The 12848-nt window shown below is 37.7% G+C and overlaps 1 protein-coding gene across 1 annotated transcript; it reads left to right on the forward strand.

The window, feature by feature from the left end:
- Positions 1-2385: 2385 nt before the first annotated feature.
- Positions 2386-3273, forward strand: LOC118847351 (negative elongation factor B-like; the record flags this gene model as incomplete). The annotated part of the gene is made up of 1 exon (XM_036755814.1): positions 2386-3273. A coding segment is annotated over one exon (765 nt), but the record flags the coding sequence as incomplete, so codon positions are not given.
- Positions 3274-12848: the final 9575 nt, after the last annotated feature.

Here is a 12848-nt window from a genome sequence, read left to right on the forward strand (position 1 = left end):
GAGATGGACATTCAATGAATGAAGGGAATTCCAGATCTTCCTGATGACAAGGCAGAACTCAATGGAAAAACTGATCTTCAAACACATAACTCAAGAGAGACATAAAAAGGTAAACAGGGAAAAACCCCATAAACCTTATTAATCAATAAAGGCAAATTATTTACATTTTTATATTGTATTATATCATCTTACATATATATATATATATATGACATATACATATACATATGTCAATTTTGAGAATAGTACAGTTATTATGACAATTGAAAGGGATACACATAAACTGTGAATGTCTGTATAAAATAAGCAATATTAGGATAAAAACCATAATTTAGAGTTGCAAAGGGAGGGTCCTGGGAGAAGAGGCAAGGACGTGGTAGAAAAGGGTAAATTACATCAAATGAAGAGGCACAAAAACTCCTTATGATAGAAGGAAAGAAGAGAGGGACACGAGCAGTATTTGAGCTTTACTTTCATTGGATTTGGTTCAAGAAGGGAATAACATACCCTGATAAGTATAAAAATCTAACTTGTCCTACAAGCAATAGGAGGGCAAAGGGGGAAAAGAAGGAAGGGGGTGGTCAGAAGGGAGGGAAGAAGTAGCAAGTGGAAAATGGTAAGATAAGGGAGGGGAATCAAGACGGAGGGTAAACTGAGGAAGGCAGTCGTCAAAAGCAAAACTTTGTTGAGGTGTGGAAGGGGAAAGTGAGAAATAAGAGCATAAATGGTGGTAATAGGATTGAGAAAAAGCCACAAATAGTAATCATAATCGTGAATGTGAATGGGATGAACTCTCCCATAAAACAGAAGTGGATAGCAGAATGCACTAAAAACTGTAATCCTACAATATGCTTTTTACAAGAAACACATTTGAAATATACACAGGGATATACACAGGGTAAAGGTAAATGGCTAGAGTAAAATATTTTGCATTTTGGCTAAAGTAGAAAAAAAACAGGGGTAGAAATCCTATTCTCAGACAAAGCAAAAGTAAAGATAGATCTAATTAAAAGAGATAAGGAAGGACACCATATCCTACTAAAAGTGACCATAAACAGTGAACCGATATCATCGTTTAACATATACACACCAAGTGGTATGGCATGCAGATTCCTAGAGGAGATGTTAAGGGAGTTACTGATAGAAATAGACAGCAAAATTATAATAGTGGGAGACCACCCCCTCCCCCTCTCTGATCTTGATAAATCTACCCTCAAAATAAACATGAAAGAAGTTAAGCAGTTGAACAGAATTTTAGAAAAGTAAGATATGACAAGCCTCTGGAGTAAATTGAATGGGGATAAAAAGGAATATACTTTTTTTCACAGTGGTACATGGCACATACTCAAAAATTGGCCATGGACTAGGGCATAAAAACCTCACAATCCAGTGCAGAAAGGCAGAATTAGTGAAAGCATTCTTTTCAGATCATGATGCCATAAAAAAACATTTGTAATAAAGAACCATGGAAAAATAAGCTAAAGACTAACTGGAAACTAAATAATCTAATTATAAACAATGAGTGGGACAAAGAATAAATCATAGAAACAATTAATAACTTCATTCAAGAGAATGAGAATAATGAGACAACATACCCAAAGTAATGGGATGCAGCAAAAGCAGTTCTTAGGGGAAGTTTTATATCTCTAAATGCTTACATGAATAAAATAGAGAAAAAGGAGATCAACAAATTGGCCATGCAACTGAGAAAGCTAGAAAAAGAACAAATTGAAAATCTCCAACTAAATAATAAATTAGAAATATTGAAAATCAAAGGGCAGATTAAAGAAATTGAAATCAAGAAAACTATTGAATTAATAAATAAAACCAAGATCTGGTTTTTATGAAAAAACCAATAAAATTGATAAACCTTTGGTCAACTTGATTAAAAAAAAAGTAAGGAGAAAATCAAATTACCAGTATCAAAAATGAAGAGGGTGAAGTCACCTCCAATGACAAGGAAATTAAAACAATAATTAGGAATTATTTTGCCCAACTGTATGCCCATAAATTTGACAATGTTAGGGATATGGATGAATATCTACAAAAATACAAATTGCCCAGGTTAACAGAAGAGGAAGTAAAATTCCTAAATAACCCCATCTCAGTTAAAGAAATTGAGCAAGCCATCAATGAACACCCTAGGAAAAAATCTCCAGTATCAGATGGTTTTACATGTGAATTTTATCAAACATTTAAAGAACAATTAATACCTATACTTTATAGACTATTTGGGAAAATAGGTGAAGAAGGAGTCCTACCAAATTCTTTTTATGACACAAATATGGTACTAATACCTAAATCAGGAAGAGTCAAAACAGAGAAAGAAAAGTATAGACAAATTTCCCTAATGAATATTGATGCAAAAATTTTAAATGACTGGTGGGTCAGGAAACCTTACCCAGGGAAAGTCCTGATCTGCTTTTACTACTAAGAATGCTCTCCCTGGGACAGGGGGCTTGGGACATGATTGACAGTCAGGTCTTCAAGGAGCCAAAGATGGAAGTAGAGCTCATCACTAGGTTTTTGCCAATGCTTATGTCTTTTGTGGTGGATGATTATACTTTCAACGTAGATCAGAAACTACCAACAGAAGAGAAGGCATCAGTCACGTACCCTAATACCCTTCCTGAAAGCTTTACTAAGTTCTTGCAGGAGCATAGGATGGCCTGTGAAATGGGGCTTTATTATGTCCTTCACATAACAAAACAAAGGAATAAAAATGCTTTTCTCCGACTTTTGCCTGGATTAGTGGAGACATTCGGAGACCTGGGCTTTGGTGATATATTCCTTCACCTGCTCACTGGGAACCTTACTCTGCTGGCAGATGAATTTGCTGTGGAAGAATTCTGTACTAGTTTATTTGATGGATTCTTCCTCACCTGCCTCTCAAGAAAGGAGAATGTGCACCACCATGTTCTCAGACTCCTGATTCACCTGCATCACAAAGTGGCCCCTACTAAATTGGAGTCCCTCCAAAAGACTTTGGAGCCTACCAGTCAGAGTGGGGAGGCTGTGAAGGATCTTTACAACCAGCTTGGAGAGAAACTGGAACATCTGGAACATTGCAAACCCAGTCCAGCCCAGGCGGTGGAAGCTCCTGCTTTAGAGCTACCTCTTCCTGCTGTCCCAACCCCAGCAGCGCTTTGAGGTGCTCTGACCCTGGGCTTGGTCGTGGTTATGGTACCTGATGACATGTAGCTTTCCATAGCCCTTGAGGGTTGGGGAATTGTTTGTCATCACTACACTGTGAAGAATTTCCTGAGGACTTTACATTGAATGCTGAAGTTTTGTTAGTGTTACAAAGTCTGTGCAGTTTGCAGATCCTAGCTTCATCTATGCCAGTGGGAGGGGTCTGAAGATAGTGTATATTCGTCTACACTGAAATCCAAGAGGTTTCCCCCTCATTAGGGAATAAGTTGGTGGAAGATAGGAATCGTTCACCTCTCTTAACCTGAGTTATTCAAAGTGTTCATGGTGATTTCAATGGAGTGTGAGTGTCCATGAAAAAAACAAAATGTTCGTAAGGTCTCCATGAACCTCTTTGATAGATGAGTATGGAATTGAATAATCCTGTAGTCTAGGCTTAGAGGGATTGGAATTATTTGTTTAGAATTCTATTCATTGTTGCATCTTTGGCCTACTATATAACCTTTATATAGGCAACCTCTGTGCCTTAGTTTCTCTGTCTGTGAGATGAAGATGATAATACGTGCCCCTTTAGAACTAAGTCATTTTTTAGTGGCTGATGGATTTAGAGAGTTTTTTAAATATCACCCTCCCCTGCCTTTTTTTTTTTTAATCCCAGGATGGCCTCAGGTCAGGAGGAAAATATTTTAAGAATCTCTACTAAGAATCTCTAAGAACCCTCCACTTCCCACCCCCACTCCTGACTTACTTTTGCTGCTGGATTCCTTGAATTTGGTCATAGGACCAGAAGATACTTTAATTTTTCGCTCTCTGGCAGACTTCTTTAGACCTCAGCCTTGATGATGTTATGTTTTATACTTTCAAACTCAGAAGATTGTGTTGGGTTTTTTTTTTAAGACTTGGTCTCTCTGACTCACCCAGACTATCACAGACCTCACCTTGCTACTGATGAGAATGGAAGTTTTGACCTGCTCTGTTTCTAACCTGGGCTGGTTCACCGCTCCTTAGGCAGCCTTGTGGCTCTCTCCTTGCAGGGACTCACCATATTGGTGCCAGACTTAGTGCAGACATCCATTAGCTTTAGCCCTTCCTACTGCAGCTCACAACTCTGGAACTCAAGTGATCCACCAGCCTCAGCCTCCAGCAGCAGGGACTGTGGGTGTGTGCCATGGCGTCCTGCCTCTCAGAAGTCTTATGTGTTTTCTTACATTTTTAAATGCCTTGGAAAAAAAAATTTAAATGAAATATTACCAAAAAGATTGCAGCAACTTATCACAAGAATAATACACTGCTACCATGTAGGATTTATTCAAAGAATGCAACACTGGTTCAATATTAGAAAAACTATCAGCACAATTAATCATATCAACAACAAAACAAACAGAAACCATATGATGATCATCTCAATAGATGCAGAAAAAGCCTTTGACAAAGTACAACACCCATTCCTATTCAAAACACTAGAAAGCATAGGAATAAAAGGAGCCTTCCTTAAAATTATAAATAGCATCTAACTAAAACCATTCACAAACATTATTTGTAACGAGGATAAACTAGATGCATTCCCACTAAGATCAGGGGTGAAGCAAGGATACCTGTTATCACCCCTACTATTCAATTTGGTACTAGAAATGTGAGTTGTAATGATAAGAGAAGAAAAAGAAATTGAAGGAATTAGAATAGGCAAAGAAGAAAGTAAATGATCACTTTTTGCAGATGATATGATGATTTACTTAGAGCATCCTAGAGGATCAAGTAAAAAACTACTTGAAATAATAAACAACTTTAGCAAAGTTCCAGGATATAAAATAAACCCACCTAAATCCTCAGCATTCCTATACAATACTAACAAAGCCCAACAGCAAGAAATAGAAAGAGAAATTCCATTCAGAGTTACTGTAGTACACTATAAAATATTTGGAAGTATATCTTCCAAGATAAATCCAGGGCCTATATGAACATAATTATGAAACACTCTTTGTGCAAATAAAGTCAGATCTAAATAAATGGAAAAATATTGGCTGCTCATGGTTAGGCTGAGCTAATATAATAAAAATGACAATTTTACCTAAATTAATTTATCTATTCAGTGTCATACCAATCGAACTATTGAAAATTATTTTACAGAGCTGGATAAAATAATAAAAAAATTCATCTGGAAGAACAAGAAGCCTAGAATATCTACAGAATTAATGAAAAGAAATACTAGGAAAGGTGGCCTAGCCATTCCAGATGTTAAACTGTACTATAAAGCAGCAGTCATCAAAACTACCTGGTGCTGGCTAAGAAAGACAGCTATGGATCAGTGGAATAGGATAGTTACACAACACACAGTGGTCAGTCAATGACTATAGCAATCTGCTCTTTGCTAAATGCAAAGAATCCAGCTTCTGGGCTAAGAATTCACTATTTCACAAAAACTACTGGGAAAATTGGAAAATGGTAGGGCAGAAACTGGGCACATACCAATATCTTACACCATATACCAAAATAAAGTCCAAATGGGTTCATGATTTAGGAACAAAGGCTGATACTATAAGCAGTTTGGGAGAGCAAGTAAAAGTTTACCTATCAGATTTATGGAAAAGGAAAGAATTCATGACACAACAAGAGATAGAGAGCATTACAAAATGCAAAACAGATAATGTTGATTATGTTAAACTGAAATGCTTTTGTATTAAAAAAATCCAATGCAACAAAGATTAGGAGGGAAGCAGAAAATTGGTAGAAAATCTTTACAACTAGTGTGTCTGATAAAGGCCTTATCTCTAAAATATACAGGGAACTGTGCCAAATTTATAGGAATACAAGTGATTCCCCAATTGAGAAATGATCAAAGGATATGAATGGGCAATTTTCAGAGAAAGAAATTAAAGATATCTATGGGCATATGAAAAAATGTTCAAAATCACTACTGATTAGAGAAATCCAAATCAAAACAACTCTTAGATACCACATCTCTCCTGTCACATTGGCTAAAATGACAAAACAGGAAAATGATAAATGCTGGAGAGGATGTGGGAAAATTGGAACATTGTTATATTGCTGGTGGAGTTGTGAACTGACCCAGCCATTCTGGAGAGCAATTTGGCACTATGCCCAAAGAACTATAAAAACATTCAAACCCTTCGACCCAGCAATACCACTTCTAGGGTTGTATCTCAGAGATCCCACAAGTGGGTAAAGGACCCATATGTACAAAAATATTTATAGCAGCTCTTTTTGTAGTAGCTAAGAATTGGAAATCAAGACAATGCCCATCACCTGGGGAACTGCTGAACAAGTTGTGGTATATGAAGGTAATGGAATAGTATTGCGCTATAAGATATGGGGATGATACAGACTTCATAACAACCTGGAAAAACCTACATGATATAATGCTGTGCTAGCTGAGCAGAACCAGGAGAATGTTATAAACAGCCACAGATACATGGATTCTTTGATGTGTAACCCTGATAGACTTTGCTCTTCTCAGTAATACAAGGTGCAAAGACAACTCCAAAGGACTCATGATGGATGGAGAGAGCTATCTACATTCAGAGAAAGACCTATGGAGTCTGAATGCAGATTGCGGCACACTTTATGCTCGCCTTTTTTTCCCTCTCTTTTGTTTTTGTTTTTTGTTTTTTTTTTGCTTTTGTTTCTTCTTTCTCATGATTCATTCCATTGGTCATAATTCTTCTTTACAACTTGACTATTGTGTAAATAAGTTCCATGTGAAGTTATATGTAGAAGATATATAGGATTCCACCCCATCTTGTGGAGGGAGGGGAAAGAGGGTGAAGAAAATCAGGATCTTAAAGTTATGTGGAACTGAGTGTTGTAAACTAAAAATAAAAAAATCTTAATTAGAAAAAACATTCAAAAAAAACAAACAGAGCAAAACAAACAAAAGAACCCCCCCCCCAATCAAAATGACAGTCTGAACATATTTTGAAAAAGTCAAGGCAGTTACACAAACGGTTTTAAAAGTCAGAAGAGTGTCTCTATGGGTTAGGGGAAACAAACGTAGCACATTTTCACCAGCCTTTGAGGAACTAAAAGTTGTTATGGAATTGAAAATTATGCCAAATCCTCAACAATAAATTTTAGCTAAAATTTTCCAAATTAAGCATATTAATACAAAGAATAATAAAAGAAAGAAGAGGTAATCACACTATTGATGTTGTTTGTCCTTGCTCTCCAGGAGGATCATAACATCAGGAAGTTGATGACCTGGCTTGCAAATGAATTGGATTTGAGTGAGGGAGGACTCTGCAAGGTTCCAAGCCTTACTTTGTCTTCCAGAGTCATCTGGGTCACTTGCCAGATATATATCTGAATGACTGCTGGCCAGTTCCAGTTATCCAACTCAGCCCCTCCCTCCCCTCTCTGTGTCCCCTCTCTGTGTCCCCTCTCCTCACCTCTCTTTTCCTCCTCTCTTCTCCTTTCCTCCTTTCATCTCCCCATGTGGTGTATCTTGCCCCTACTTAACTAAAGGTGTTCTACCCAAAGGAAGGTAAATTTTGATGGCTGAAACCTACCTAGTTATCTTGGGGAGTACTGTCCTGATGTCTTTCTTAAAGACCACCCCTTAAACCCAATTCTCTAAGACTCTCATAGATTGGGTAACAATAGGTCCCTGAACAAGCACCACTTAATAGTTACTTTTTGGGTGCCTCAGGCTCTAAGTGAATGTAAATAATAATTGCTTCTCTTTTAGCTAGAAACCCTGAGGTTCTTCCACTCCCAGATTGATTTTTTTTTTAATTAAAGGAACCATCTCTTGATTTACTTCTTAAATAAGCTTATTCACTGAGGCTTTGCCTCACTCAAAGTCAGACCTTGGAAAGGCCTCAGCTTAAAAAGGCAAAGGTCTCTCACTACATTAATCATATAGTTTCTAGCAAAAGCATATATTGGTATGTTAAAAATAAGACATCTATAACAACTTTTCAGTAATGTTTCATGCACATCTACAGGGCAAACAATTACTGAATTTTCCAGTTAGTAAGAACCATTGAAAATAGGCAAAATATTTAAATAATAATTACATTTTGCTGTATTTTGCCTGTACTTAATTCCTATCAAGTTTCATAGTTTAGTTATAGAGCTGTGAATCTAATGTGAACATAGGATACATTATTACAATAGATGGCTGCTTTGCCTCTGTGAAGGTGCTCAGATTCAATCCAGTTTAGATTCAATCTGCCCAGTTTCTAAGCATCACAAATGCTCAGGCTCTTTAAGAGTTTACCCAATGTGGGAAATCTTCAATAAACTTTGTTTTTCTTTGCCTGAAAGAAGGCTTGTGTCAAATTCATTTGGATGGGAACTGTCATCTGAGTATTTTGGGGACTTGAGCACCCTTAAACCCCTAAACCTTCATACTTTGACCTTGACAAATAGCCTTTGAAAAGGAGCTACATTAAAAAAAAATATTGACTACTGAGGAGCAAGAACTACCACATAGTAGAGGGTAAACAGAATAACAATATATATGTTCCCTACTCCCTCACTTCTGAATCTATGGTTTAGAACTCAAACAACTCTCCTTTGAATCCTTCTATTGCAAGATGAATTTTGTTTTTCCTTCTTTCCCTCTCCCCACTCAACAACTTTAGGGCTTTCTTAGAGATGGCCAAAATAATATGTGCTGACCTATATGAACCAAGTTTCAATTCAAGTTTCTGATTGACTCCTTTTTGGGGGCTGCTTTCTCTCAGCACATATTACCAAATAGTGATAATGAAAAATACATATTTAGTAGGCCAATTAAGTGAGATTTTGTTTTAATCAAGTTACATTTTAATTTTTTCAATTTATGAAATAGAACAAGCATTTTCATAATAGTATATTTTTTAAAAGGTGATTGCACATGTGACTGCAAATCTACTAAGTAAGATTGGCTATTCTTTTTATATATACAAGAAAGTTATCATATAAATTTCATTTTCCTTCTGTCTGCCACACCCTAGAGATGTCCATCATTGGACACAATTTTATGTACATATGATGAGATGAGAGTTGGGAGAGCTGGTTCATCAAATGTGAAAGAATTCACTTAGATCTTCTCTGTAGCCATTGGGAGCTTTTATTGATGCAAAAAGAGTGGACTAGTGCTGGAAGAAGGGCTACCAATTTTTAGAGGGACAGAGGCTTGTTTTTATAAGGACAGGATAAGGGAGACAAGGGAAAATTTATGATGCAGGATGGGGAGAGACAAGGAATTCCATGGTCCATTGTGTGGGATGAAAGACCCTCACCAATTAAAAGTTAATTTATAATAAGGAGCCATCTCAAGGTAGTAACAGAAATAAATTTTATTCCATTCTTGAGAATAGGGCATCCTCTGCTAGCACAGAGCAGAACCAGCAAAGAAGGCAAAGTACAAGGAGCAAAGCACCCATAATTATACCTAACACAAGAGAATTCCTGCCCACCTCTGATCTTTCTCACCATTTGCTGGGAGGCGGGCTTACAATCTGAGCACAAAAGTTAGACAAAGAACCAGGAAATTGAGGCACAAAAACTCTTATTCCCATTCCCTTAGTTAATGATTACAACTGTGGTGACATCTATAAATCTAAAGAAGGAGAATAGGGTAAGGGGAGGGGGAGACCCTCTCCATTCTTCTACAATACTTTTACAGTAAAGGAAAGCAGGTCACAGTGACCCTATTCTTACTGAGCAAATCTTTCAACCAGAACCAGAAGAACCAACAAAAAGTTTCAGGGTAAACTTTCCCAGAGGCTGAGCCATCAGACTCTCATGGCCTCAGAATTTTTCCACTTCCCTATTTCCCTATTTCTTGATTTTTAAACATTTCTTATTATAGATGCATATATATATATATATATACACATATATATATACACACACACACACGTATATGTGTATATATATATACATATATATACATGTATATGTGTATATATATATATATATATATATATATATATACACATGTGTATATACGTATATATTCATATCTTCCCTGTGAAGTCTTCACATTTTATTTACCTCACACTCCATGATAAGGGAGACATTTTATGGTAACTCAAGATAAGGGGAAGAGACTCCAGGGCATCTTCAGGTTAGAGAATAAACTAGGGCTTCACAAAGTCAACCCTTAATATTATTTTTAACTCACAGTGCACTGTTTGTATCCACATCATTTCCCTACTCAACCACTAGACAGGAGAAATCTTTCGGGAAAAAAGGGGAGAAGGTCAATGCCTTCAGCAGTTGCTTCCTGCTGAAGGGGGGTGAAGAGTCCATTTCAGGGACCAAGAATAGGTTGGGGAGAAGTGGTCATGATGGGGTGCTTTTGCTTGGACCCTAATTCTAACATCACATTTCTCCTTAGTCTCTTCTTGGGTGCTTGTGCCTGGGCCAAAATTCTAAAATCACATCTCTCCCTAGCTTCAAAGTGTTGGCCCTAGCAGTTTCTCTCCAGTTCAAGGACAGCATGCCTTAGCAGAACACTTATCTCTCCTCCTGATACAGTAGCCAGCTGCACATAGAGAATTTATTGCTTCAACTCCTTGTGTATTGCTAATTGGCTGTGCATTGGGACATAACAATATTTACTACTTACTGATCTTCCTGATATGTATCCTAGACATAGTCAAATGTATACTCCCTTACATTCATCTTGCCTAACATTTGATGAAAGCAAGCTGGATATCTCCAGTCAGCCCCGACCTTTGATTGACTTAGTGATGTTTCACAGTCAAAACCACACTCCCAGGTAGCCACCTCTTGAACTCTGGGTAAGATACCTGAGCAGTAGTTGCAAAAATTGCATGCTCCTTTAAGAACTGACCACCCCTTAACCACTCCCTAATCTCACCCCAAAACACATAATTGACAGGTTTTACCCCCAAATCTTGTACTTAAACTTTCTCTGTGCCCTTGTAAGGTTGCAGGTTCTCTAAGAACTCTTGTCTGCTGTAAAGCATAACAAATCTTTGCCACCTTGTCTTAAAGAATGTTTGAGATTGTGAATTCAGTCCAGACCTCTTCAGTACTTGGGTCTTTGAGGGCATTCCCTCTCAACGACCCTGTCTGGGAACTCCTGTCTTGGGGTTCCTGGACCTGAGCTCCTTCTTCCCTCAACAGTCAGCGTTGGGGTGTGGAATGCAGGGCCAGCTGATTCCAGGGTGGAGAGAGGCAAAGCTCTCTGGGACACCAAGATTAGGGATTGGTAGACTAAAAGCTGCAAGTGGAATTTCTGCAGGTGAGAAGACACAAAGAGAACCAAGAGGTTAAATAAGCAAGAACCAAATGATTAATAACGAGGTCAGAATGGGTGAAAGAAGGGAGATGAACCACACCCCCCAGGAAGAGGTAGGGGGAGATACCATCCTGGAGTGGATGTCTTGCATCTTAGAGGCTTCCTGTAATATTCCTCAAGTGCTCAAAGAATAAATTCTATTCAGAGTAAACTAGTATCCTAGGAATGATGTTGACACACCCAGCAATCCTGTACTCTGCCCTGCCCCACAGAGTTCCCTTTTTGAATTAAGTATTTAGACTTTCAGTCCAGAAGAAGTAGGCCAAAACCTAGGCATAGGGTGGGAATCATGAATCTGTGGGCAAGAAACAGAAGTGGTCCAAGATGGGGCCAAGAACCCAGTATAGCAAGAAAGAACACAGGCAATCCCCATGGTGGGGGGCTTCAATCTATAGTTTCTTTGATCAATCTTATGGCTAGTCATCACATCTCACATCCTGCCTCCTGCTTGATTCATCTGCCTCAGCATTCCTGTCTTCCTCATTATTCACCCAAATCTTTTGAAGAGACAAAAAGGAGCTGTTCCTGTCAGAGTTGGGGTGGGGAGGGCAGTAAAATGAGGCTGAAGCAGCATCCAGGGGATGAGGGGAGTGTGGAACAGGTATCCTTGTTGCATGACCATCTGCAGGTGGATGGCCAATAGTCTAGAAGACACAAATCTGACAGACAATTTTGACATGCAGGGTCCAAATAGAAGGAACATTAAAAGTGCCAAAAGAGAGAAACCAAGAGCCCCATGATGTTATTACTTCCTTTTGACATAAAGGATTATCTAATCTTGTCATTTTCTCAAAAGTTTCCACTCTGATTCCAATTCCTTCAGGAGGATCAGATGCTATGGAGGATCCAACTCTATACATATAAATATAAGTAACAACACTTTGCAGAAGCTTTCTACCCTTGAGTTCAATAGTTATAGAAATGAATTTACTTATAAGAGACTGACTTTTACTCTAGTTATCATAAAAGACTTGGGAGTATCCATAAGTAATTAATTCCAAAACAATGCATATCAATAAGTTGCTTATAATTACACATGTTTGGACCACAGAACACACAGTATAAACAGATATTATTTCCACAATAATAACAAACTTTGAATGAAATTGACTTTTCTATTAATGCAGAAGTATCACATAAGTTACTTCCTTCTAAGAAATTTGATTGCACTGAAATTCTTTTCTTCAAACTGAAAATGTTTCTGATTTAGTTTCAGTAATTAATAGAATACCAGCTAGGTCCCTCAATCAGTGGTACCAGTACCCAATTATTCTAACATCATTTTGAAACATTTAAGGACCTTATTCCATACAGACATACATCTAGTAACAGACAGATAACTAGGCCAAATACCCATTTACTAAGTTGTCTGTGATAAAAAAGGAATATAATTTTGGACTGAATAGCTCAGATCTTACAC

Source organism: Trichosurus vulpecula, chromosome 4 (assembly GCF_011100635.1).
Source record: "Trichosurus vulpecula isolate mTriVul1 chromosome 4, mTriVul1.pri, whole genome shotgun sequence".
NCBI lineage: Eukaryota > Metazoa > Chordata > Mammalia > Diprotodontia > Phalangeridae > Trichosurus > Trichosurus vulpecula.